We start from the raw sequence: 27,992 nt of genomic DNA on the forward strand, positions 1-27,992 counted from the left end.
ATATATATATATATATATATATACACATACACACACACACACATACATATATATACACATATATATATATATATATATATATATATATATATATATCTCTGCAAGAGCGGTTGTGGAAAGTGTTTGTTTTTAGGATATTTCTAATGTATGAATTCGATGGAGCAATTCATCATCCTCTAGAGCACTTTCCCTTTTAAGTCCAGAACCATGCTTGATGAGGATACCTCTCATGACACTTTTTACAGTCTCCCAGTATAAGGGAGTTTGGTCATGAGTATGTATCTTACTAAAAAAAAAAATCAATAGGTGCCTTCTATTCCAATGTGTGGAGATTATCCTTTAGAAGGTTTTCATTCGGTCTCCACATCCAGGAACGTTGGACACAAAAAGGAAGGGAAAAGAAAAGAAAAATTGGAGTATGGTCTGATCACAGCATATCTCCAATCATAGCTAGTGGATGCCACAAAAGAGCAAGGTGACTCAAAAGGAAGAAGTCTCTGCGGCTGTATGAATTGTGAGCAGGTGAAAAATATGTGTAGTCTTCACCTTGTGGATTTAATATACGACAAACAATAGTCAGCCAGAGGGCGTGGAGAACCAGTTTCAATAAGAGAAGTCGTCTCAGCAGAACAGTGCCCTGTCCCTAGGAGTAAAGAATGTTCCGTTGTCTTAGAACCGCTAGAAGTTGTCTCAGGGCCCTCCGTTTTTGTAGCATGTGAAGCGATAAGTCAGGCATAAGTTGGACAGGAAACTCCTTATAGAAGATAGAGTCCATCTTTCGTACCCTTGAAAGAATGTTTTCTTTCTGCATTTATGAACCTGGCATATTACGTCATGTTTTTCACTGGTCAGCAGAATGGGGGCCTAGGTATCTGTTTGCTCTGTCCAGTCCAATCCAGTATCAAGGGGAAAACTCATAATAGAGTTGAAAAGGTGACGTAGTTTCATCAAGGTGACGTTGTTCAACCATTTCAGGAAGACCTCTAATGGTGAAGTTATTACGCCTTCCTCTATTTTCCATGTCATCTATAAAGTCTGTCAAAGATTCTAGCTGAACCGAGAGAGAAGAGATAATTTGCTCAAGAGCAGTCACTTGTGCAATAGAGGATCAGAAAAAAAGAACCCGGCACTCGAATATATGTCCAAACTATGTTGTTACTTTTATTCACCTCTGAATGATTCAGCTCCACTTTAGGCTTTTAACAGCAGTGACTGCTGTTGAAAGCTCGTGGTGAAGCTGACACTTTTAGAGGTGAATAAAAGTAACAAGATGGATTGAACATTTATTTCAGTGCCGGGTTCTTTTTCTTCTGATCCTGTTACCCTTCCAGGTGCACAAAAATTTACTTGGGTGGAGTGCCAATCACCTGTTGGATTTTACTTGTGCAATAGAAGCTGTTTGATTTTCAGAAGAAGAAACCTTTTCTGTTAATTGTTGCATCTAAAATCTTGAGGCAGATTCAGCTTTATATGAGGATTCTATTCTGGAAATGTAGTTCTCCATATCTTCCCTTGTGGGGTAGCTTCTAGGTGGGCCGCTTTCTAAACCCTCTCACCCTGTGAGGGATCATCTTGTACACTCCCTTCTGAATGCCCAAGAGGAGGAGGGCACAGAACTGCAGGGAGAGAATCCCTCTCTGGGGAGCCTACAGCATCAGTAGGTGGCAAGTACACATGATATTTGATAGGTACATGAGCCAGGTGAACCAAGTGTCGGGAAAAACCATCTTGATCACAGGGGCTGGACTTAAGTATAAGCAGTACAGGCTCATCGCCTCCCCATCTTATGACGGGAGAGGCTGTTCTGCGCAACCAAAGAGGTACCTGATTAATTTGCATCCTCAGTCTCCAGGTATCTAGACTCCACCCAAGGAGCCCGACCTGCGTATAGCGTAAGAGAAGAGTTATTTGTCTGCTAACCCTCATCATCCAGTGTCTGGGTGGAAGAATGCCAGACAGGAGGATCTGCCACCATCTTGGATCTGGCACGGGTAGGGAGGGAGCTGAACTCCAGAGAAAGCGGGTAATACTCGCCGAAGAAGGGCACTGGATTGTCTGCAGGGAAATCATCCTTCCAACATTGGCTATATATATTTGGGTTAGCTTTGACAGGCTATGCAGGGACTGGAGGGAGTCCAGGAACAGAGAGAAGTGTCTCTACTCCTCCACAGCCAGATCATGCCCCCCGGGGGTGAACATTTAAAATTAAGTAAATAACTCCTGTAAATCTTACCCATTGAAGATATAAAAGTAACTTTGCCATGTAAGCAGTAGGTGAAGTTATTGATAAGAATAACAGAATGGAAAGAAATACATAAACCAGCATTTCATTATGGCTTTTGCACACTCCTACATGTCTTCTATATAGTCATTTTCTATTAGTTAACATCACAAGTTTTAGAGATCATCCACATCCATCTTTTTGCCACAATTTATAAATTAATGGCTCTACACTACATACAAATTACAGATTACAGTGAAGTTTACAAAGGTAAAGCACATCTGTCAGTAAATGAGACACACAAGTCTTTATGGAATCTTCTCAGAAAGTTATAGGTAATATCAGTAGTGACCTATACGGGCTCTGATGAGGTAACCAACTTGTGCAAATCCTCAATTTTGCACTCAGTAATCGATAGAGAGGCTGGAAGTGAATGTGTGAGGGTGCTGCATGCAGTGATGCTCAGTCTCCAGTGTAAGCTTCTCTCAGAGAGGTCATCCATATCTAGTTGTCCAAAGAGCCGCTGCCCTTGTTCCTCCGGCTCAGTGGGAAGGCCGATTTGTTCTGAGGCTGTGTCATTTTACTAGCCAGAAATACAAAAGGCTCAATCAGGGTTCGCCTCTCGCCCACTGACACTTCCCACAGTTTCACCTTTTCGCCTTTGGCCCATTGCTGAGCTGCGTCATGCTCTACGCGCCTCTGCTCCTGGAGGTCACACTTGTTCCCCAAAACTACAATAGTAACCTAAAAAGTGAAAAAAGAAATACATGAATGAGCTGCAAAATTAAGAGCGAAATATAGCAAGGAGAAACAAACCACACAACAACATATATCCTTTAGGCTATGTGCCCACGCTGCGGAAAATGCGCGGATTTTGCCGCGGATTTCTCGCGGAAAAGCCGCAGATTTTCCAGAAATCTGCAGCACAGCTACTCCCCAGCCATTTCTATGGCATTTGGGAAATGCTGTGCCCACGCTGCTGATTTTTCTGCAGCGGAAATCGTGCGGATTTCCGTGCGGAAAAATCTGCAGCATGTCAATTATTGTTGCGGATTTCTCCGCAGGGCCCCATATACTTACCTGCCTCACCAGAGTCACTTTCTCCGTCCGGTGTACAGGAGCGCGGCGAATCCAGGTACAGGAAGGAAGAGGTGGGCGGAGCCTGCACGAGCTCTGGTCATGTGACAGCCGGAGCTAGTTCAGGCCCGCCCACCGTCTCCTACAGAAGCTGAGAGAGTGACCCGGCTGCCGTAAAGCGAGGTGCTGCGTGATAGAGGTAAGAATGTAAGTATGAACTCCCCCGATCAGTGCAGCACTTGTTCTGCATTGAGGATGCAGTGCCGAAGCCATGGTACTGTATCCTCAATGCAGAATGCCCGCACCATATCCGCACGACATTCCGCAGCATGGAAACAGACAAAAGTTGTGGTGCTGTTTCCTTGGAGCTCCTGCGGATATATCCGCAGGACATTGTCCCCGTGGACACATAGCCTTATTCTGCTCATCCTCCTGGGAGGTAACATAACTAACTGGTCACACAGAGATATATGCAAAATTTAAAACTAATAGATCAGAAAACATCACAAATGGAAATTTCATAATATGCTATCTTAGGCTGCTTTCACACTACGTTCTTTTAACATGCGTCATGAACGTTTTTTTGCTGTAAAAGCGGATCCTGTTTTTACAAACAAAAACACATGCAAACGCAAGTGTTATTTTGCAGGATCCTGTCACTTGAAGTTTATGGAGTCATGTGATCAGGAGTGAGGGGAACTGAACGTGACAGACTGGGAGCCGGCATCTTACAGCTGCGGAGGCTCGTAACCAAGGTAAACATCGGGTAACTTGCTTGGATACCCGATATTTACCTTGGTTACGAGCGTCTGCAGCTGCTAGGAGCCGGGCTCCCTGCACACGTAAACAAGATAAACATCGGGTATCCAAGCAAGTTACCCGATGTTTACCTTGGGTACGAGCGTCTGCAGCTGCTAGGAGCCGGGCTCCCTGCACACGTAAACAAGATAAACATCGGGTATCCAAGCAAGTTACCCGATGTTTACCTTGGTTACGAACCTCCGCAGCTCTCAGGCGGGGGAGAGAGGGACGGGGAGAGAGGGACGGGGAGAGAGGGACGGGGAGAGAGGGACGGGGAGAGAGGGACGGGGAGAGAGGGACGGGGAGAGAGGGACGGGGAGAGAGGGACGGGGAGAGAGGGACGGGGAGAGAGGGACGGGGAGAGAGGGACGGGGAGAGAGGGACGGGGAGAGAGGGACGGGGAGAGAGGGACGGGGAGAGAGGGACGGGGAGAGAGGGACGGGGAGAGAGGGACGGGGAGAGAGGGACGGGGAGAGAGGGACGGGGAGAGAGGGACGGGGAGAGAGGGACGGGGAGAGAGGGACGGGGAGAGAGGGACGGGGAGAGAGGGACGGGGAGAGAGGGACGGGGAGAGAGGGACGGGGAGAGAGGGACGGGGAGAGAGGGACGGGGAGAGAGGGACGGGGAGAGAGGGACGGGGAGAGAGGGACGGGGAGAGAGGGACGGGGAGAGAGGGACGGGGAGAGAGGGACGGGGAGAGAGGGACGGGGAGAGAGGGACGGGGAGAGAGGGACGGGGAGAGAGGGACGGGGAGAGAGGGACGGGGAGAGAGGGACGGGGAGAGAGGGACGGGGAGAGAGGGACGGGGAGAGAGGGACGGGGAGAGAGGGACGGGGAGAGAGGGACGGGGAGAGAGGGACGGGGAGAGAGGGACGGGGAGAGAGGGACGGGGAGAGAGGGACGGGGAGAGAGGGACGGGGAGAGAGGGACTGATCACACCAGGCTGGTTTCTGGGCATGCTCAGTAGAGCAAGCAGGATCCTGTCTATCAGCATGCCAGCGTTCACATGCATTTGCATGCAGTATAGTCAGGATCCAGCAATTTGCAGTATTTGAATGCACTGAAATGGAAACGCATTTGCACTGGATCCTTTTTTGCGTTAAAAAACGTTCAGGACGCATGTTAAAAAAACGTAGTGTGAAAGCAGCCTTACGGTCTAACAGGCTGCTGTATTAAAGGGTTAATCCCATCTACATCATTCATGGCATAAATGGGGAAGACTATGAATATGCATCATCCAGAGGTGGATTAGGACTATGGAAAAAGCTGAGTGGGCTGTACAAAGTTACAAAGTACAAATTACTTCTGGTAGTGATTATGAAAATAACACCATATTTTCCCGTGTATAAGACGACTTTTTAACCCCTGAAAATCTTTTCAAAAGTCGGGTGTCGTCTTTTATGCCGGATGTCGTCTTATAGGGTGCATAATTAGGTACCGTATTTTTTGGATTATAAAATGCACTTTTCCTCCCAAAAATTTGGGAGGAAAATGAGGGGTGCGTTTTAAAAATATAGCTTACCGGTAATGGTGGAGTAGGTTCAAAGAAGGTAGCAATGCTATGCGGTATGCTGCCAGCGCTGCTCTGTGCGGCTCAGTCAGCTCTGTGCTGTGGGGTTCGGCGCTGTGCGCCACGGTTCTGCTCTGTGCGGCGGTCGGTGAGTCACAGACCATTCTGAAGATGTTGGCGGTGAAGGCTTTTTCAAATAATGGCGTCTAGAGTCGGCGTGTGCACAGATGAGTCTCTAAGTTGAGGCTCTCATCTGCACATGCGCCAACTCCGACTGCCATTATTTAAAGAAGCCCTCACTGCCGACATCTTCAGAATGGCCCATGACTCATCGCCCGCCGAGTAGAGCAGCCCCACGCCAAGCCCAGACCCGCCCTGCCCCGCACAGACCCACCCAAGCACAGGGCAGCGCCTGCAGTATCTGGGGCCCCCTCTCTACCACTCCCAGCATCACCATACTCCAGTACCGCCCCTGCCTCCTGCTTTGCTGCCAGCCCCCCTCCCTGGTAAAACACCACCGGATTATAATACGAACCTCATGTTTTGGGGTTTTTTTTACTTTTTTTTCTCTCCAAATTTGTTGTGCGTCTTATAGTCTGATGCATCTTATAAAATGAAAAATACGGTAATTTATAAGACCTCCCTGTCTCCAAGACTAATAGAGAGGTAGCGCATCCCTCTGGCCCACCCTTGTATCCTATTATCTCCTTTGCCGCTCAGATCTCGCTCCTGAGGACTGCACTGAAGTGGCGTAGGCATGCATGTGCGAGATCTGAGAGGCAGAGAGGGAGGTAATAGGATACAAGGGCAGGTCAGAGGGGTGCGCTACCGGAGAGCTGACCAATCCAAGCAGGATTTGTATACAATAACCAGCCAATCGCCGGTAAGGTACCATACATGGCTCGCCATGGTTGACTGGTTGTTATATACTAGGTACCACATACATTAGAGTAGTCTTATACGACAAGTATATCCCAAACTCTATATCTTAAACGGAAAAGTTGGGGGTCGTCTTATACGTTGGAAAATACGTTAACTAGGCAGTGCCGACATCTACTTATTCCATGTAGTGTACTTGGCTAGCGGCAGAGCGAAGACTCAAATCCTTCACCCTCAATTAACCTTTTCACCTTCCTGACCAGGCCAAATTTTTCAATTCAGACCAGCGTCACTTTGTGCAGTAATAACTCTGGAATGCGTAAACGTATCTCAGTGATTCTGAGACTATTTTTTCGTGACATATTACACTTCATATCAGTGTTAAATTTAGGGCAATATGATTTGCGTTTAGTTATTATGGAAAGATCAAAAATGTTACAATTATGCAATTTTCTAACTTTGAATCTTTATGCCCATAAACCAAATAACCACACAAAATAGTTCATAAATAACATTTAGCCCAGGTTTTCTTTACATGAGCAACATTTTTTAAACAATTATTTTGGGTAGGAAGTTATGAAGGCTAAAAGTTTATCGGTGACAATTTTTCCAACAAAATTTATAAAACCTATAGTTTTTTTTTTAGGGACCACATCACATATGAAGTGACTTTGAGGGGCCTTTATGACAGAAAACACCCCAAAGCGTCACCATTTTAAAAGCTGCATCTCTAGGTGCTGAAAACCACATTAGCTTATTAACCCTTTAGGTGCTTCACAGGAATTAAAGCAATGTGGAAGGAAAAAAAATGAAAATTTTATTTTTTCCCACAAAAATGTTGCTTTAGCCCCAAATTTTTCCTTTTCATAAGGAGAAATTGCACCATACAATTTGTTGTGCAAATTCTACAGCGTACTGCATTCCCAGGGCTCATGTGAGATTGTTATGACACGTGAGCCCCGTGACCAATCAGCACCCGGCGTCTGTCTCTCCTCCTTCGGACATTTGAGCAAGATGTGAGCGCCGCCCTGACTTTCTGCTCAAATGTCTGAAGGAGGGGAGAAGGAAGCCAGCACCGATTGGTCGTGGAACTCACGTCATAACAATGTCACGTGGGCTTAGCTAACACGACTTCAGACATCGCTGGAACTGCAGCCGCACCGGAGGCGAGTATAGGCTTATTTATTTTTAAGGGAGAGAACATGAGGAATGAGCAGGGGTTGTCCAAGTAGTGGACATCTCCTTTAAGGTGTCTTTATTTTTCGGGTCTGTACAATCACAGCGATACCAGATTTATATTGGGGTTTTGTTTTTTTAGCTATTATCATACTAAAAATGCATTTTTTTTGTAAAAAGAAGGGAATTTTGTTTACTTACCGTAAATTCCTTTTCTTCTAGCTCCAATTGGGAGACCCAGACAGTGGGTGTATAGCTACTGCCCTCTGGAGGCCGCACAAAGAACTACACTTAAAAGTGTAAGGCCCCTCCCCTTCTGGCTATACACCCTCCCGTAGGAGTACAGATTCCTCAGTTTTAGTACCAAAGCAAGAAGGAGGAAAGCCAATAACAGTTTCAAAAACAAATTCAATCCGATAACACGATCGGAGAACTTAAGAAACAACATGAACAACATGTGCACCCGAAAAAACGAAACCCTAAGAACAAATAGGGCGGGTGCTGGGTCTCCCAATTGGAGCTAGAAGAAAAGGAATTTACGGTAAGTAAACAAAATTCCCTTCTTCTTTTTCGCTCCTAATTGGGAGACCCAGACAGTGGGACGTCCAAAAGCAGTCCCTGGGTGGGTAAAAAGATACCACATGAACGGGCTGTCAGACAGCCTCTTCCTACAGGTGGGCCACCGCCGCCTGAAGGACCTGTCTACCTAGGCTGGCATCTGCCGAAGCGTAGGTATGCACTTGATAGTGTTTGGTAAACGTGTGCAGACTCGACCAGGTAGCCGCCTGGCACACTTGCTGAGCCGTAGCCTGATGCCGTAATGCCCAGGACGCACCCACGGCTCTGGTAGAATGGGCCTTCAGTCCAGATGGAATCGGAAGCCCAGCAGAACGGTATGTGTGAAGAATTGGTTCCTTGATCCACCGCGCCAGGGTGGATTTGGAAGCTTGCGATCCCTTATGCTGACCAGCGACTAGGACAAAGAGCGCATCCGAACGGCGTAGAGCCGCCGTGCGAGAAATGTAAATCCTGAGTGCTCTCACCATGTCCAACAGATGTAAACCCTTTTCAAATTGGTGAACTGGATGCGGACACAAAGATGGTAAGGTGATATCCTGATTGAGATGAAAGGAAGAAACCACCTTGGGAGAAAACTCTGGAATTGGACGCAGTACTACCTTGTCTTGGTGAAACACCAGGAAGGGAGATTTGCAAGATAACGCCGCTAGCTCGGACACTCTTCGAAGAGACGTGACCGCCACAAGAAAAACTACCTTTTGTGAAAGCCGAGAAAGGGGAACCTCTTTCAAAGGCTCGAAAGGCGGCTTCTGGAGAGCAATGAGAACCTTGTTCAGATCCCAGGGTTCCAATGGCCGTCTGTAAGGAGGAACGATATGACAAACTCCTTGGAGAAACGTGCGTACTTTAGAAAGCTGTGCCAAGCGCTTCTGAAAGAATACGGATAGCGCGGAGACTTGACCCTTAAGAGAGCTAAGCGACAAACCTTTTTCCAACCCAGACTGCAGGAAGGAAAGAAAAATTGGCAATGCAAATGGCCAGGGAGAAAACCCTTGAGCCAAGCACCACGCTAAGAATATCTTCCACGTTCTGTGATAGATCTTAGCTGAGGATGGTTTTCTAGCCTGTCTCATTGTGGCAACAACCTCCTGAGATAAACCTGAGGCCGCTAGGATCCAGGACTCAATGGCCACACAGTCAGGTTCAGGGCCGCAGAATTCAGATGGAAAAACGGCCCTTGAGACAGCAAATCTGGACGGTCTGGTAGTGTCCACGGTTGGCCTACCGTGAGATGCCACAGATCCGGGTACCACGACCTTCTTGGCCAATCTGGAGCGACGAGTATGGCTCGATGGCAGTCGGACCTGATTTTCCGGAGAACTCTGGGTAACAATGCTAGAGGTGGGAACACATAGGGGAGTCGGAATTGCGACCAATCCTGAACCAAGGCGTCTGCCGCCAGTGCTCGGTGATCGTGAGACCGTGCCATGAAAACTGGGACCTTGTTGTTGTGCCGTGACGCCATCAGATCGACGTCCGGCGTCCCCCAGCGGCAACAGATCTGCTGAAACACGTCCGGGTGAAGTGACCATTCTCCTGCGTCCATGCCCTGGCGACTGAGAAAGTCTGCTTCCCAGTTTTCCACGCCTGGGATGTGAACTGCGGATATGGTGGACGCTCTGCTTTCCACCCACGTCAAAATCCGTTGGACTTCTTGAAAAGCTTGGCGACTGCGTGTTCCCCCTTGGTGGTTGATGTAAGCCACCGCCGTAGAATTGTCCGACTGAATCCGAATCTGCTTGCCTTCCAGCCATTGTTGGAAGGCTCGCAGGGCAAGATAGATTGCTCTGATTTCCAGAACATTGATCTGCAGGGTGGACTCTTCCAGAGTCCACATCCCCTGAGCCCTGTGGTGGAGATACACCGCTCCCCACCCTGATAGGCTCGCATCCGTCGTGACCACTGCCCAGGACGGGGGAAGGAACGACTTTCCCTGTGACAATGAGTTGGGGAGAAGCCACCAACGGAGAGAGTCCTTGGCAGTCTGAGAGAGGGAGACAGTCCTGTCGAGGGACGTCGATTTCCCGTCCCATTGGCGTAGGATGTCCCATTGTAGAGGGCGCAGATGAAACTGCGCGAACGGGACTGCCTCCATTGCTGCTACCATCTTTCCTAGGAAATGCATGAGGCGCCTCAGTGAGTGCGACTGGCTCTGAAGGAGAGATTGCACTCCAGTCCGTAGCGAGCACTGCTTGTCCAGTGGAAGCTTCACTATCGCTGATAGAGTATGAAACTCCATGCCAAGATAAATCAGAGATTGGGTCGGGGTTAGATGAGACTTTGGAAAGTTGATAATCCACCCGAAACTCTGGAGAGTGTCTAGTGCCACCTTCAGACTGTGTTGGCATGCCTCTTGAGAGGGTGCCTTTATAAGCAGGTCGTCTAGATACGGGATGACCGAGTGACCCTGCGAGTGCAGAACAGCTACTACTGCTGCCATGACCTTGGTGAAGACCCGGGGGGCTGTTGCCAGACCGAAAGGTAACGCTACGAACTGTAGGTGTTCGTCGTGTATGACGAAGCGTAGGAAACGCTGATGCTCTGGTGCGATCGGCACGTGGAGATACGCATCCTTGATATCTATTGATGCTAGAAAATCTCCTTGAGACATTGAGGCTATGACGGAGCGTAGGGATTCCATCCGGAACCTCCTGACTTTTACGTGTCTGTTGAGCAACTTTAGATCCAGGACGGGCCGATACGATCCGTCCTTTTTTGGGACCACAAACAGATTGGAGTAAAAACCGTGACCTTGTTCCTGAAGCGGGACGGAGGTCACCACTCCTTCCGCCCTTAGAGCGGCCACCGCCTGCAACAGAGCATCGGCTCGGTCTGGTGGTGGAGAAGTTCTGAAGAAACGAGTTGGCGGACGAGAACTGAACTCTATCCTGTACCCGTGAGACAGAATATCCCTCACCCAACGGTCTTTGACGTGTGACAGCCAGATGTCGCCAAAGTGGGAAAGCCTCCCACCGACCGCGGGTGTGGGAATCGGAGACCGCAAGTCAGGAGGACGCCGTCTTGGCAACGGTTCCTCCGGCTGTCCTTTTTGGGCGTGACTGAGACCTCCAAGAATCTGAGCGTCTCTGGTCCTTTTGAGTCTTTTTTGACGAGGCGAATTGGGACCTGCCCGGTCCTCGAAAGGACCGATAACCAGACTGACCCTTCCTTTGTTGGGGTTTGTTTTGTCTGTGTTGCGGTAAGGATGAGTCCTTACCCTTGGAGTGTTTGATGATTTCATCCAAACGCTCTCCAAACAATCGGTCACGAGAAAAAGGCAAATTGGTTAAGCACTTCTTGGAATGAGAATCTGCTTTCCAATGTCTCAACCACAGGGCCCTACGCAAAACAACGGAGTTGGCTGACGCCACTGCCGTGCGGCTTGTAGCGTCAAGAACAGCATTAATCGCGTACGACGCGAATGCCGCCATTTGCGAGGTCAATGGTGCTACCTGCGGGGCACATGCACGTGTGACGGAGTCAACTCGCGCAAGCCCGGCTGAGATAGCTTGGAGTGCCCATACGGCCGCAAAAGAAGGCGCTAATGACGCTCCAATCGCTTCATAGATGGATTTCAGCCAGAGCTCCATCTGCCTGTCAGTGGCATCTTTAAGTGCCGCTCCATCTTCAACTGCAACCAAGGATCTAGCTGCAAGCCTGGAAATTGGAGGATCCACTTTTGGACACTGGGTCCAACCCTTGACCACCTCAGGGGGAAAAGGATAGCGTGTATCTTTAAGCCGTTTAGGAAAACGCCTTTCAGGATAAGCGTGGGGTTTCTGGATTGCGTCTCTAAAGTCAGCGTGGTCCAGAAAAGTGCTTAAAGTACGCTTAGGGTATCTGAAATGGATTCTCTCGTGCTGCGAAGCTGACTCCTCCACAAGAGGAGCTGGTGGGGAAATATTTAACATCTTATTGATGTTAAATATAAGATCATTAACTATGGCGTCACCATCTGGTGTATCTAGATTGAGAGCGGTCCCAGGATCAGAATCCTGATCAGTTACGTCCGCCTCATCACCCATAGATTCATCTCGCTGGGATTCTGACCATTGAGATGAATGTGAAGGCCCGTCATAGCGAGCCCGCTTAGGCTGCCCGGGGCCATCGTCCGAGTCAGAGTCTTCACCCTGAGGTGTATATGCCCGTCCCGGAGCTTGGAGCTGAGGGGGACCAGGGGGCAATGATTGCACAGTGTCCGTGGCCTGAAGTACAGGCCTAGCTCGCAATGTGTCAAGAATTTGTGACATAGTGAGAGACATTCTGTCAGCAAAAGCTGCAAACTCAGTTCCTGTCACCTGGACAGCATTCACAGGTGGTACACCCTGGGTCACGTCCAGCAGAGGTCCCGACTGTGCAAGCGCCGCAGGGGCCGAGCACTGCACACAATGGGGGTCCGTGGAGCCTGCTGGTAGAAAAGTCCCACAAGCGGTGCAGGAAGCATATAATGTCTGTGCCTTGGCACCCTTGCGTTTTACGGACGACATGTTGCTGGCTCTCTGCAATGTGAGAGAGTCTATAGCCAAAGGGCGCCCAGCGCTATGCAATACAAAGTATTTGTATAAACAAAATACTAAGAATAATACTGGCACAAGAGGGGGCTTACCGCCCGCTGAATAGCGGGTAAGAGGCTGCAGATTCCCTGTCTGGGTCTCCCCGGCTCCCCTCTGCAGCTCAGCGTGTCAGCAGGAATGGCTGCCGGCGTCTGTGGAGAGGGGCGGTCCGTGGGAGTTCCCAAACAAAAGTGCGGGAACAGTGTCCCCTCTGTGCCGATTGTGAGGGCTGGAGTATGTAAAAACGACTCCAGCCCTCAGCGCTGATGCACTGGCCAGCGTCCCGCCCCTCTCCTGACTGGCAGGTCTGGGGGCGGGAACGAACGGAAGCAGGCCGCAAAAGCCGGGGACTCGAGTTATCAGCGCGGCCGCCGTAAAAGCGCGGGCCGCGCTGAAGTCCCCGGCGCACCACAAGTGTCAGCCGCGCCGCAGTCCCAGCGGCCGGCATGACCGTTCCTAGACGTGGCCAGCGTCCCGCCCCTCTCCTGACTGGCAGGTCCGGGGGCGGGAACGAACGGAAGCAGGCCGCAAAAGCCGGGGACTCGAGTTATCAGCGCGGCCGCCGTAAAAGCGCGGGCCGCGCTGAAGTCCCCGGCGCACCACAAGTGCCAGCCGCGCCGCAGTCCCAGCGGCCGGCGCGACCGTTTCCCGCTAGTGTGCCTGCTTCAGCAAAGCTGAATGAGGCCTGGCACAAGCGCCGTAGCGCTGATGTCCCCCGGCGCACTACAACACCCAGCAAGCTGCGGTGTGAGCGCCTGCACGGGGACACAGAGTACCTTGAGGATGCAGGGCCATGTCCCTGATGTACTCCGCTCCATCCAGCATCTTCTCCAGGGGCTGTAGATGGAGCACGGTCTCAGTGCCTGGAGACCGGTAAATCCCACTTCACCCAGAGCCCTGTAAAAAGGGATGGGGAAGGAATCAGCATGTGGGCTCCTGCCGCCGTACCCGCAATGGGTACCTCAACCTTACAAACACCTCCGACATACAGTGGGGTGAGAAGGGAGCATGCTGGGGACACTATATGTGTCCTCTTTTCTTCCATCCGACATAGTCAGCAGCTGCTGCTGACTAAAAACAATGGAGCTATGCGTGCGTGTCTGACCTCCTTGCGCACAAAGCTAAAACTGAGGAATCTGTACTCCTACGGGAGGGTGTATAGCCAGAAGGGGAGGGGCCTTACACTTTTAAGTGTAGTTCTTTGTGCGGCCTCCAGAGGGCAGTAGCTATACACCCACTGTCTGGGTCTCCCAATTAGGAGCGAAAAAGAAAATAAAAATGTTTGCATTGCCATATTTTGAGAGCTATAATTGTTCTAGATTTCTGCAGACAGTCATGTGACTGCTAGTTTTTTGCGGGATGAGTTGAACTTTTTATTTGTACCTTTTTGAGCACATAACATTTTTTGATTGCTTTCTATTCTGATTTTTGGGAGGCAGAATGAACAAAAACCAGGAATTAGAATATAGCAATGCAAAAACAATTCTTTTATCTAACAGCTATAGCTTTTTATTTTTTCCCTCATATAGCTGTATGGTGCCATGATTTTTTTGCAAAAAGACAAGATGACATTTTTATTTACATTTGAGTTTTTTGACCGAGTTTTATTCTACTTTTTTCGGTGGTTGATAAAAAGCATAGTTTTTAATTAATTTTTTAAATAGTGTTCACTGAAGGGGTTAACCCCTTCATCCCCCCAGCCTGTTTTCACCTTCTTGACCGGCCATTTTTTCCCAATTCTAACCAGTGTCACTTTATGTGGCAATAACTAGAACGCTTCAACGGATCCCGGTGATTCTGAGATTGTTTTCTAGGAACATATACTTCATGTTTGTGGTAAATTTAGGAAGATATTTCAGGCAAAGCTCAGATGGGAAGAGTTTAGAATTAGTTGGAATGGTGTGGGGGTGCCATATCACAATAGCAGAACCCCTGACATGCCAGAAAAACAGACCTCCCATAAGTTTTTACAATATATACCCTCAATGAATTAGTCTTGACAGCACCGGTACATCACAAGATTTTACAGTATTGGGTGGTGAGGAAAAAATTATCACTAAAATGTTCTTTTAACCCCAGATTTCCAATTTCCACAAGGGAATAGGTAAAAAAAAAAAGGCCCCATAATGGGTCAAGAATTTTTCTTGAATGTGGCAATACCCCACATGTAACTTACAGTACTGTTTGGCCACATGGCAGTACCCCAAAGTGCCGACACAGCGAAAACCCCCTCAAGTGGCCACATTTTGGAAATTACACCCCTCTGATAATTCGTCTACAGGTGTAGTAACAAGTTTGTTTCTGGAATACACCCAAGCAGTCAAGCGCAGTAAATGTTGCAGAAATAAAAATTTCAAATAAGTCCTTGTCGTGCCCAGTACATTGTAGTGCCTGTACACTGTGCCCAGCTCGTGCTTCTGGAGACACACACCCCGTAAATTAAGTGGGCTTCCTCATTACAACAATGCCAAACATGTGGACATTGGTTCAGACACACTGTGGTGCGCAGAAGGGAAGGGGGCATTTGGATGCGCAGATTTTGCTGGATTTTTTGGGAGGTGGGGGATCCAAAGCAGATTTCCAGAGCCTTTGTGCTACCAGTAACATGGAAGCCACCAATATTTCCATTAACAGATGATGTACTTGGGTTGGGACTTTTTTTTTTTTTTTTTTTTAGGTTAAACTGAATGCTATTTTGTAGGAAATTGGGTACAGAACATTTTGTATCAGTTCACATTTATACTGTGCTCTATACGGAACACTTAAATCAGGGTTTACATCTACATCTCCGATATACGTGAATCAGGTGAAATCCCCAACAGATCCATTCATTGTAATGAGGCAGTAGAGTTTAGTCCGGGCTCTGTTTGGTGTTCTGTTCAGTGCTGTCTGCCTTTTCAAAGCTGCACAAAACTGTTGACGACCGCACTTTTGTGCATACCTAAAAAGACGCATAAAAAGATGGACACCGTCGGACCGCAGGCAGTAGTTCAAAGTGACTCCCACTGCCTCATTACAGTAAATTTTCAGTTGGGAATTTTGCCCAAATCACGTTTTTCAAAGATTTACACGTACACCCCAGTGTACGTGATCAGCATAGAGCACAGGATAAATATGAGCTGCACCTTACTGCTATCTTTGGGAGTCAGAATAAACAAATCAACAGCAGTTGAAGAATTGGGTTTATTAATTTATTTTTTATGTTATTCACATTCTGTCAAGCCACACATCCAAGCCCTCTTCACCTCCTGCCGCCTCCAGCTCAAAAATATTTCCCGGATCCATACATTCCTTTCCCAAGAAGCTGCAAAAACCCTAGTACATGCCCTTATTATCTCCTGCCTGGATTATTGCAACCTACTGCTCTGTGGCCTCCCTTCTAATAGTCTCACACCCCTACAATCTATTCTAAACTATGCTGCCCGGCTCATCCACCTGTCCCCCCGCTACTCCCCGACCTCTCCTCTCTGCCAATCCCTTCACTGGCTTCCCATTGCCCAACGACTCCAGTTCAAAACACTAACCATGACATACAAAGCCATCCACAACCTGTCTCCTCCCTACATCTGTGACCTAGTCTCCCGGTACTTACCTGCACGTAACCTTCGATCCTCACAAGACCTCCTTCTCTACTCCCCTCTCATCTCCTCTTCCCACCATCGCATCCAAGATTTCTCCCGTGCCTCCCCCATACTCTGGAATGCTCTACCTCAACACATCAGACTCTCGCCTACTTTGACAAGCTTCAAAAGGAACCTGAAGACCCACCTCTTCCGACAAGCCTACAACCTGCCGTAACCCTCAGTCTGATACAGCGCCGCACAATCAACTCTACCCTAACCTACTGTATCCTCACCTATCCCTTGTAGACTGTGAGCCCTCGCGGGCAGGGACCTCTCTCCTCCTGTACCTGTCTGTGTCTTGTATTGTTTATGATTATTGTACTTGTCCCTATTATGTACAGCCCCTTGGAATTGATGGTGCTATAATAATAAATAATAACATTGTGGTATAAGTGATAGGGCGGTTTTATTCATCAAACAGCACAAATACAATACCAGTTTTATGTAGGGTTTTGTTAGTTGTTTTTTTTTAGGTTTGGTTACTATCACACTAAAAAACACTTTTTTTTTAATATACCAAAATAAAAGTTTTTGAATTACTGATTTTTTAAGGCTATTGTTTTTTTTTTAATTTTTCTGCCGACAGTCATGTTAGGGCTTGTTTTTTGCGGATCCGATTTAAGGGAGATGGTTACACTCTAAGGGTATGTGCGCACGTTGCTTTTTACCTGCTTTTTTGGTGCTTTTTCTTCTGCGCTGTTTAATGCCAAAATGGATGTGTTCTTCTATTCAAGCAAAGTCTATGGGAATTTGGGTTTCTTGTTCACACTATGTTGTTCAAAATGCTGCCTTTTTGAGGCAGAACTTTGGTCAAAAACTCAGCTTTTCAAAGAAGCAACATGTCAATTGTTTTTGCCATTTGGGTTTTGCACTGCAAAGTTGAGTTTTTGACCAAAGTTCTGCCACAAAAAGGCAGCATTTTGAACAACATAGTGTGAACAAGAAACCCAAATTCCCATAGACTTTGCTTGAATAGAAGAACACATCCATTTTGGCATTAAACAGCGCAGAAGAAAAAGCAGCAAAAAAGCAGGTAAAAAGCAGGTAAAAAGCAACGTGCGCACATACCCTAAGTCAGAACATGACTAAGACCTGAAGCGTCGAAACGCGTTGTTCTGCCATCTTTCTGACATCTATTATGGTATCTGCTGGATTTTTATTACCTTATTTTCAATAAAAAAGGATTTTTAATCTATTCCTGGCGCTGGAAACTTCTTTTTCTATTTTCAATTGGATGGTTACCGAGCCTCATTCCTTGCGCAGGATCCCTGATTGCAACCAGCAGGTCAGTCCTTGGTGAGCTGGACTCTCCCTTATCTTCTTGGAGTTTTTATTGGTACCATTTTGGGCCACATAATATTTTTTGATCGCTTTCTAATCCACTTTTTGTGAAGCAGAATAAAAAAAAATAAAAAATTCAGGAATGGTTTTATTTTGTTTTTACGTCGTTCAACTTTTCATAAAATTAAAAAAAAACGCTTTATTCTATGGGTCAGTACGATTACAGAGATAACACATTTATATTTTTTTATATTTTGCAGCTTTTACACAATTAAAACAAATTTACAGTAAAAATAATGTTTTTTCATTGCTGTATTCTGAGAGCTACATATTTTCTATTTCGCTGATGGAGCGGTATGGTGGCTTGTTTTTTGTGGAACAAAATGATATTTGCAGCTATTCCATTTTATTTACATATGACTTTTTGATCTCATTTAATTCTACTTTTTTGTATGCTCTATGATAAAGACAGCTTTTGCCATTTGTTTCATTTTTTTTAACAGTGTTCATTGAAGGGATTAACTAGTGTGATAGGTTTATAGATCGGGTTGTTCTGGACACGGTGATACCAAATGTGTACTACTTTGTTTATTTTTGCTCTTACATAAATATGCGTATTTATTGGTATATTTGTTTTGTTCTTTATTTTTTGATATTTAAGTTTTGTTTTTTTTTTTAATTTTTTACTTAGTCAATATATGGGACATTAACTTTTATTAGTCTGATCGCTAGTATAATGTATTACAATTCACCAGCATTGCAATACATTATACACGTGAGTGTGACAATGACAGAAGCCTCTCAGACCACGCTCCTGGCATGTTCTAACAGGATTGTCATAGCCAGATAACCCGGAGGTTGTCATTTGACCTCGGGTTACCAAGGCAATGATCGGGCCCCCGTGATCATGTTGCAAGGATCCAGATGGAGTGTGAGAGTGGGTGAACTCCCTCTCCTAGCCTCCTAAATGCTACGATCGCTATTGAACCCTGCATTTAGGGGGTTAAAGAGCCCAGAGCAGTGAAGGCACCGCTGCTGACTGTGAGAGCCCGGGCTCGGCTGTCAAGTAAGCCAAGCTGTAAATCATGATCGCACATGCACAGCTCCTGGTACTGGTATGTCCAAAGTTGTGACAGTTTTATAAATCAGGTCGTTACAAATATATCTCCTTTTTTTGTTTTACGTAAATATATTTATTGGTATAATATTTTTAACTTAGTTGTTTGTTCTTTATTTTGTGATTTTTATTTTTTTTTTACTTAGTCCTTCTATAGGACTTTAACTTTAATGACTCTGATCACTGGTATAATGAATTGCAATGCATTAAACCTGTGAGTTTTACACTGACAAAACGCCTTTTACACCATGCTACTAGCTACCATTGGCAGCCCACAAGCAGGGGTGCCGATCGCGTGGGAGAGGGAGCCCATGCACTCTCCTAGTCTCATAAATTGAGTTCTCACTACTGATCACAGCAAATAGAGGGTTAAACAGCCGATGGCGGCACGGACACCGGCCCTGGCTATGAGCTAGAGCTCGGCTATCATTTAAGCTGAGCTCCCGGCGGCGATTGTGTTAGCGCAGCTTCTGTGTCTGCATGATTGTCATGATGTAACTGTAAAGGGGGCGATTGCTAGCGATGTCACATGCGATAGCACCCGCCCCTGTTGTTGTAACGATATGTGGTGAACGCTGCCGTAGCGAACATTATCTCTACGGCAGCGTCACACTAACATACCTGTACAGCGACGTCGCTGTGACGACCAAACAATCCCTCCCTCAAGGGGGAGGTGCGCTTGGCGTCACAGCGACGTCACCGTGACGTCACTAAGCGGCTGGCCAATAGAAGCGGAGGGGCGGAGATGAGCGGGACGTAACATCCCGCCCACCTCCTTCCTTCCGCATTGCCGGTGGATGCAGGTAAGGAGATGTTCGTCGCTCCTGCGGTGTCACACATAGCGATGTGTGGTGCCACAGGAACGAGGAACAACATCGCACCGGCAGCAGCAACGATATTAAGGAAATGAGCAACGTGTCAACGAGCAACGATTTTTCACGTTTTTGCGCATGTTGATCGTCGCTCATTTGTGTTACACGCTGCGATGTCGGTAACGGCGCCGGATGTGCATCACTAAGGGCGGCTTTGCACGTTGCGACATTGCACGTGCGATGTCGGTGGGGTCAAATCGAAAGTGAAGCACATCCGGCGTCGCAGTCGATATCGCAACGTGCAAATCCTTTTTGATACAATGAACGAGCGCAAAAGCGTCGTTATCGTATCATCGCTGCAGCCTCCGACATTTCCATAATGCCGGTGCAGCGACAGGTACGATGTTGTTCCTCGCTCCTGCGGCAGCACACATCGCTGTGTATGAAGCCGCAGGAGCAAGGAACTTCACCTTACCTGCCGCCGGCTGCAATGAGAAGGACGGAGGTGGGCGGGATGTTTACATCCTGCTCATCTCCGCCCCTCCACTTCAATTGGCCGCCTGCCGTGTGACGTCGCTGTGACGCCGCACGACCCGCCCCCTTAGGAAGGAGGCGGGTCGCCGGCCAGAGGGACGTCGCACGGCAGGTATGTGCGTGTGAAACTGCCGTAGCGATAATAATCGCTACGGCAGCTTTCACTAGATATTGCACGTGCGACGGGGGCGGGACTATCGCTGCAGCATCGGTAACACATTGTTACTGATGTCGCAGCGTGCAAAGCCCGCCTAACCACGTGACCCCGACGATATATCGTTACTGATATCGCAGCGTGTAAAGCCCCCTTAAGTCACGTTGTGGGAACCCCTTCCCGATCATGATGTACAGTTACGTCAAATCAACAGAATCACACCCTCCAAACTAATTATATGTGCATGTAGCTCTTTCAAACACAAGGCTAGCAATACCTTTCCATGACCAGTCTGTTCTTCCTCTACAGAGAAATCAGCATTTGAATTGATATGCAACTAAAGCTTAAAAGGGGAGGTTCAAAGTCAAACTAAATTTAATTCTAAATCCCTATCTATTTAGTGTCGTAATCTAATTATTTTCTAATATACTTGTATTAACAATTCCCTACTGTTCCCTAATTACACTAAGATGCTCATCTTTTTAGTGTTTCTTGTGTGATTACATTTAGTTTGAGAAAAAGATATGATGAAGATATAATAAAAAAATTTAAAAAAAGGTGAGGGGTGTACTCATTTTTGTGATATACTGTGCATGCACATATAAATGGTTTGGAGAATGAAATCCTGCTGAAAGATTCCCTACAATACAACCACAGCGAGAAGAAATGGAGAAGAGAGAACCCAGTTCTTGTGATAGGCGGGGGGTTCTCGGTAATCAAACCACTAACAATCAGACACTTATCAACCCTATAGATAAGAAATAAAGGTTGATGATTCCTTCGATAAAAGTAAAAAATATTCAAGAAAGAAGAACTTTTCTGAAGATTTCTACTTATCTAAAACAATCCCATCTGACTGAAGTCACTTTACCTCCTTCTTATCCTTGGACCTATCAATCTCCTTCTTCAGGGCCTCTATCCGTTTGAAGGAGTCCTTGTTATCCACACTGTACACCAGTACGTATCCGTCAGTCCCCGAGAAGCAATGTTTGGGGAGCTCCGCTCCCTCCCTTAGGCCTCGTGTATCATAGAAGCGAACCTGCTCCCTAACGCCCCGGTCCGTCTCAATGGATCCAATGTATATATCTTCCTGTGTCTCCATCATGTCTGAACCTGTAAGACAAAGAAAAGATACATTTCATAAAACAAATAAACAATATAATATGTAAAATAGATCCAAGTGTGTGAGGACAGCTAACCTACTGCTATCTAATGCCCGGTGTGCACATATGCCAAATATTCTACCAGCTTTGAAGGGTGGAAAGAAGAGAAAATACGAAGATGGAAACCAGAAAGCTTCACGCTCATAAAAAGCGAATATCCCACATCAATGCCATCTCTCATACTGAACTTACCAACCACATGATTTCCATAGAGCAGCTGCTCCAAGATGGACGTTTTACCTACGGAGTGTTGTCCGCACAATACGACCTTGCAGCTTTTCCCCATTTTTCTAAAGAAAGTAGAAAAGAAAGGTTGATGACACAGTAGTAGAAAGCTAGGCCTACTTCACATGGTGGGATTATGCCCCTGCTTGTGGGCCCGGTGGCCATCCTTCATTGTTCTGCACTGACAACATACAGTATCCCTGCCACAATCACTGACACTGGAAGAGGTGCGGGGGATGGTAAGATTTTAGAGAACACACAGTGGTGTAGATAGAACCTTTACTGGAAGGAATGACCAGTTTCACATGAGCTTGTAAAGAGGTTGAGCACTACTACTTTTTACTGACGGCTTACCCATGGCATAGGCCACCAATATCTGAATGGTGGAGATGAGACACCCGGCACCTATGCCGATCAGCTGTTACCAGCAGCGGTTGTATGCTGCCGACACGCAGCAGCTCCGTCACAACATTAATGACAGTGGCAGGGTACTACATATCCACCCTATACACATTTAAAAAGTGGGTAGATGTGCAATACCCGTCATTATAGACCGATATAGCAGAGCTGCTGTGTCCTGGCGGCATCCGAGAACTTCTGACCGCTGCCGGTAACAAGTGAACGACAGGTGCTCCTTTGACTATAAATGGCACTAACAGCATCACATTACCTTCAGTATTGTCAGTCAGGGTCATCAGACCAGCAGTAGGGGGACAGAAATGCATTCGTATTATGCATGGATAAAACTAGCCATATGGGTCCCATGGTTAAAAAACTAAAGCCGTTACCCATAGCAACTAGGTTGTCCCATCTGTGAGTGCAGATTAGTGAATCAAAGTCATCTGACTGGTTGCCACTAGTATAAAATTATGACCACAACAGTCAGACGCTATATTCATACATCAGAGGTCCACTCTCACTTAATTGGGATCTGTCCCCAGGATTTTGCTCCCCCATCTGAGGGCAGCATAATGTAGAGACAGAGACCCTGATTCCAGCGATGTGTCACTTACTGAGCTGTTTGCTGTCATCTTTATAAAATGAATGTTTTCTCTGCTGCAGATCCAGCAGTTATACAGAGCTCATGAAGATGTTGGACTACCTGGCAGCATGCCAAGTAGTCTTCTAATGATAAGCTACTGCTTTTTTATCCAAACTACACTAAGACTAGTAAGTGGCACAATGCTGGAATCAGGATCTCTGCCCCTACATTATGCTGCTCTCAGATTAGGTGCGAAAAACCTGGTGACAGATTCTCTTTAAAGAAGTTGTCCCATCTCAGAAAGTTTTTGATCCCTCTTGAAGTTTGTTCTTATTAAAATAAAATAAATAAATACACACTTTATTCACTAGTGATGAGTGAGCACTAAAATGCTCAGGTGCTTGGTACTCGAATCGAGCAGGTTGGACACTCGGACAAGTATAATGGGGCTCAATGGGAAACTCAAGCATTTTCCAGAAGACCCTAACAGGAGGGCTGGGATGGGGGCAGGAAAGTCGCTGAAATGGAAGCAGCGCTCAAACGGAAAGGGAAAAGCGTGGATGCATCACTGACTCCTGGGCCGCTGCTGGGAACTAAATAAGTAATTTAAAAAAATGACATTGGGTCCCCCCCTATTTTTGATAATCAGCCAAGGTAAAGCAGACAGCTGGGGCTGATATGATCTGCCTGAGAAGGTCTATGGTTATTTGGCCCTTCCTAGACTAAAATTAGCAGCCCGCAGCCATGCCAGAATTGGAGCATTACATTAGATGCGCCCTATCTGGCAGTTTACCTGGCTTTTCCCGATTCCACTGGTGCGGTGACAATCTGGGTAATATTTATTGGGGCTGATGTCAGCTGTCAACTGGCATCGAGCCCAGGGGTTAGTAATTGAGAAGCATCTATCAGACATCCCCGCTATTAACCCAGTAACCAATCCCCCCCCCCCAAAAAAAAACAACAAAAAACACAGAGAGGAAAACATGGTTTATTTGAAGAAAGATTCCCCCACACTATCCCTTATTCACCAATTTATCAAAATGTTCCCACGAACTTCAACTTGTAGTACATGTTCACCAAATCCAGTTCTGGTGACTGAATAGCAGTACAGTACAGCTATTCACAGGAGCCGGGGTAGTGCAGACAACTCTCATCAGCGTCACTGGTCTTGCTGAGGGCAGCACTGAGCTGGCGATGCTGATTAGAGTTGTCGGCACTACCTAGTGTCTGAATAGCTGTACTGTATTGCTATTCTCAGTCGCCGGAGATGCATTTGGGGATCATGGACTATGACAGAGGAACTTTATGGAAACATTTTTGATAATAAATTTGTGAACGAGGGATAGTGTGGGGGAGTCTTTATTCAAATAAACTAAACTATTTTTTCCCAGTGTGTGTTTTTAGAGGATTATTGGGTTAGTAATAAAGGGGTCTGATAGACATTTCTCTATTACTAACCCCTGAGCTTGATGCCAGCTGACACTACACAGCTAATATCAACCCTAAAAATTATTTCCCTTATTGCCACCACACCAGGGCAATCGGGAAGAATCGGGCAAAGCGATAAAATCACAAGGCAGGTACTCGAGCACCCCGATGCTCAATCCAGTATCGAGAAGTGACAAGCACACTCGCTAATCACTATTATTCACCATTCCTAGGTTCACCACTGCTGCTGCTGTCTAGTATGGGGAGCAGCGCTGACATCCCATAGACAGCCAATCAGTGAGCTCAACGGTTCAGTCTACATGGGCAGAGCCGGTGAGTTCACTGATTGGCTGTCTATGTCAGCGCTGCAGCCCATACCAGACACCAGGAGCAGCAGTGGTGACACAGCGGTAGACTTAATAAAGTTTGGTTTGTTTTTACCAAGATTTTCTGAAAGCTGACAACCCTTTTAAAATGGCCAATCTAATAACTTGCAAGGATACATTCACAATACGATCTCGCTCCCATCTGCGTATAAATACGCAGAGCGCAATCCAGTAAAAACGGGATTGGACTTGCACCAAGATTAAACAATAAGGCTGTGCTGATCTGCAATTTTTTTCCTCAGCTGTGTTCGGCATGCTGTGTATTGTCACGTAAAACAGCTGAGCCTCGCCAGTGCACGTGTATGGGTGCGAGAAAAAAAAAATGGATGGCGCATGGACAAATCTAGTGACATCCGTTTTTAAGGACACATTACCATTCTGTAGCACAGAATACTGTAAATGGTCCTGTAAATCACTGTAGAATCATAGTTACTAAAAGAAAAAAAAAGCATTGTATATGGAGGCTAGGCGAGAAAAAAATAAAAATAAATCACACTTTCATGACATATGCAACATCACACGGATTTCACTCATTGAAACTTTTCTGGACCAAAATCGGACCGATTTATTATACGCAGATGTGAGCGAACCATAACACTAAAGTGCGTATATTTATTGATAGTTTCCTTGCAAGTTATTAGATTGGTTGCTATTGGTAACACATCCACAACACTATATTTTACATGAGATCACATGAGGGTCCCAATGTCTTCACCAGCAACACCCTCCATAGCGACCAAGGGTCCCGGATGATGCATTCCAATTCTGCAGTGCAGCCCGAGACGGCTGCTCCATCCTCCGCCCAAAGATGAGGATGTCACCCGCGAGCGGCCAGTTACAGTGACTTCCTGGTCTGGGGCATAGCGGGATGGGGAGTATGTGCTGCACTGTGATGGGGGCATGAAGCCGCCACCTCTGTGTCACTATGAATGCCGCACTCACTTACTGTTACATAGCTCAAAATGAGACAGTGCTGGGGCCCTCTGGGCATCATGCACTTATAGGGCCGGCCCTCTGGGCATCATGCACTTCTGGGGCCGGCCCTCTGGGCATCATGCACTTCTGGGGCCGGCCCTCTGGGCATCATGCACTTCTGGGGCCGGCCCTCTGGGCATCAGGCACTTCTGGGGCCGGCCCTCTGGGCATCAGGCACTTCTGGGGCCGGCCCTCTGGGCATCAGGCACTTCTGGGGCCGGCCCTCTGGGCATCAGGCACTTCTGGGGCCGGCCCTCTGGGCATCAGGCACTTCTGGGGCCGGCCCTCTGGGCATCAGGCACTTCTGGGGCCGGCCCTCTGGGCATCATGCACTTATAGGGCCGGCCCTCTGGGCATCAAGCACTTATAGGGCCGGCTCTCTGGGCATCATGCACTTATAGGGCCGGCTCTCTGGGCATCATGCACTTATAGGGCCGGCTCTCTGGGCATCATGCACTTATAGGGCCGGCTCTCTGGGCATCATGCACTTATAGGGCCGGCTCTCTGGGCATCATGCACTTATAGGGCCGGCTCTCTGGGCATCATGCACTTATAGGGCCGGCTCTCTGGGCATCATGCACTTATAGGGCCGGCTCTCTGGGCATCATGCACTTATAGGGCCGGCTCTCTGGGCATCATGCACTTATAGGGCCGGCTCTCTGGGCATCATGCACTTATAGGGCCGGCTCTCTGGGCATCATGCACTTATAGGGCCGGCTCTCTGGGCATCATGCACTTATAGGGCCGGCTCTCTGGGCATCATGCACTTATAGGGCCGGCTCTCTGGGCATCATGCACTTCTGGGGCCCTTCCACAAGAAGGTACCACTCCAGCGTTTTTTTCTTTAGTTCGCACTGGAGTGGTGCTTTAAATGCAAGTTCCCTGCCCCTAGTTTAATACTTACCTGCCCCTGTCTTCATCTTCTATGGCCGCCGCTCCCGTCGGTCTCCGGCAATTTCTGACCTGCTGGCATCTCCAGTGTTTCATGAACCACGCTGGAGGGCACATATCAATACAACTCTATGGGAGCCTCAGTCTGGCTCTCATAGACTTGTACTGTGGGCTTGTGATGTAACTTCTGCCTTATCAGAAGTTATGGCACAAGATGGCGCCACGGGAACGCAGCGGTGCAGACAAAGGATGAAGTCACCGGAGGATGAGTATAATACATGGTGAGGGGACTTAGATTAGAAGCAACACTACAACGCTGAAATTAAAAAAAATGTCCCAAAATAACTAAAAGCTAGACTGGTGCTTTAATGGTGGCTCTGTGGATGACACACACAGGTGTTGCACCTGTCTCACCTATGGGGGGCAGCACTGCGGTACAAGTCAGGGTATGTCTGCGTCTCACCTATGGGGGGCAGCACTGCGGTACAAGTCAGGGTATGTCTGCGTCTCACCTATGGGGGGCAGCACTGCGGTACAAGTCAGGGTATGTCTGCGTCTCACCTATGGGGGGCAGCACTGCGGTACAAGTCAGGGTATGTCTGCGTCTCACCTATGGGGGGCAGCACTGCGGTACAAGTCAGGGTATGTCTGCGTCTCACCTATGGGGGGCAGCACTGCGGTACAAGTCAGGGTATGTCTGCGTCTCACCTATGGGGGGCAGCACTGTGGTACAAGTCAGGGTATGTCTGCGTCTCACCTATGGGGGGCAGCACTGCGGTACAAGTCAGGGTATGTCTGCGTCTCACCTATGGGGGGCAGCACTGTGGTACAAGTCAGGGTATGTCTGCGTCTCACCTATGGGGGGCAGCACTGTGGTAAAAGTCAGGGTATGTCTGCGTCTCACCTATGGGGGGCAGCACTGTGGTACAAGTCAGGGTATGTCTGTGTCTCACCTATGGGGGGGCAGCACTGTGGTAGAAGTCAGGGTATGTCTGTGTCTCACCTATGGGGGGCAGCACTGTGGTACAAGTCAGGGTATGTCTGCGTCTCACCTATGGGGGGCAGCACTGTGGTACAAGTCAGGGTATGTCTGCGTCTCACCTATGGGGGGCAGCACTGTGGTAAAAGTCAGGGTATGTCTGTGACCATATAACACTTTTATATACGGTACATACATATAACACGCTCCTATCCCCATCCCTCAGATAAGAAGGACGATTACATCCTGATATCTGTACACCCGTAACCTGCACATAATGTTACAGGCCACCACACCAGAACTCGGTGCAAGGAATACCGGGGGACATCGCCATCACTACGACGTCACACGTACCTTCAGCTCTCGGTAATGATGAGGAGGAAACACCGGACGCTTCCTGCTTCCTGCCAAACAGTGGAAAGAAACAGGAGAGCGGAGCGCGGGCGGACGCAGCGCCACCTAGTGCCGCATCAGGGGAACAGCATCTGGCGATAACCGCGCTCTCGGCTGTGGCGGAGAGAAGATTACACAGCTCCTGTGTCCCAGGACAGTGGAGAGGATAGAGAGGCTCCCAGGACAGTGGAGAGATTAGAGAGGCTCCCAGGACAGTGGAGAGGATAGAGAGGCTCCCAGGACAGTGGAGAGG

General features: G+C 47.7%; 1 protein-coding gene across 1 annotated transcript; it reads right to left on the reverse strand.

The window, feature by feature from the left end:
* Nucleotides 1-1,235: 1,235 nt before the first annotated feature.
* NKIRAS2 (NFKB inhibitor interacting Ras like 2) lies at nt 1,236-27,767 on the reverse strand. The gene is made up of 4 exons (XM_075350022.1): nt 27,701-27,767; nt 21,673-21,770; nt 21,189-21,430; nt 1,236-2,965 (listed from the first exon to the last, which is right to left on the reverse strand). The coding sequence occupies exons 2-4, from the start codon at nt 21,764-21,766 to the stop codon at nt 2,726-2,728; spliced, it is 576 nt and encodes a 191-aa protein (XP_075206137.1). The 5' UTR covers nt 21,767-21,770; nt 27,701-27,767; the 3' UTR covers nt 1,236-2,725.
* Nucleotides 27,768-27,992: the final 225 nt, after the last annotated feature.

Source organism: Anomaloglossus baeobatrachus, chromosome 5 (genome assembly GCF_048569485.1).
Source record: "Anomaloglossus baeobatrachus isolate aAnoBae1 chromosome 5, aAnoBae1.hap1, whole genome shotgun sequence".
Taxonomy (NCBI): domain Eukaryota; kingdom Metazoa; phylum Chordata; class Amphibia; order Anura; family Aromobatidae; genus Anomaloglossus; species Anomaloglossus baeobatrachus.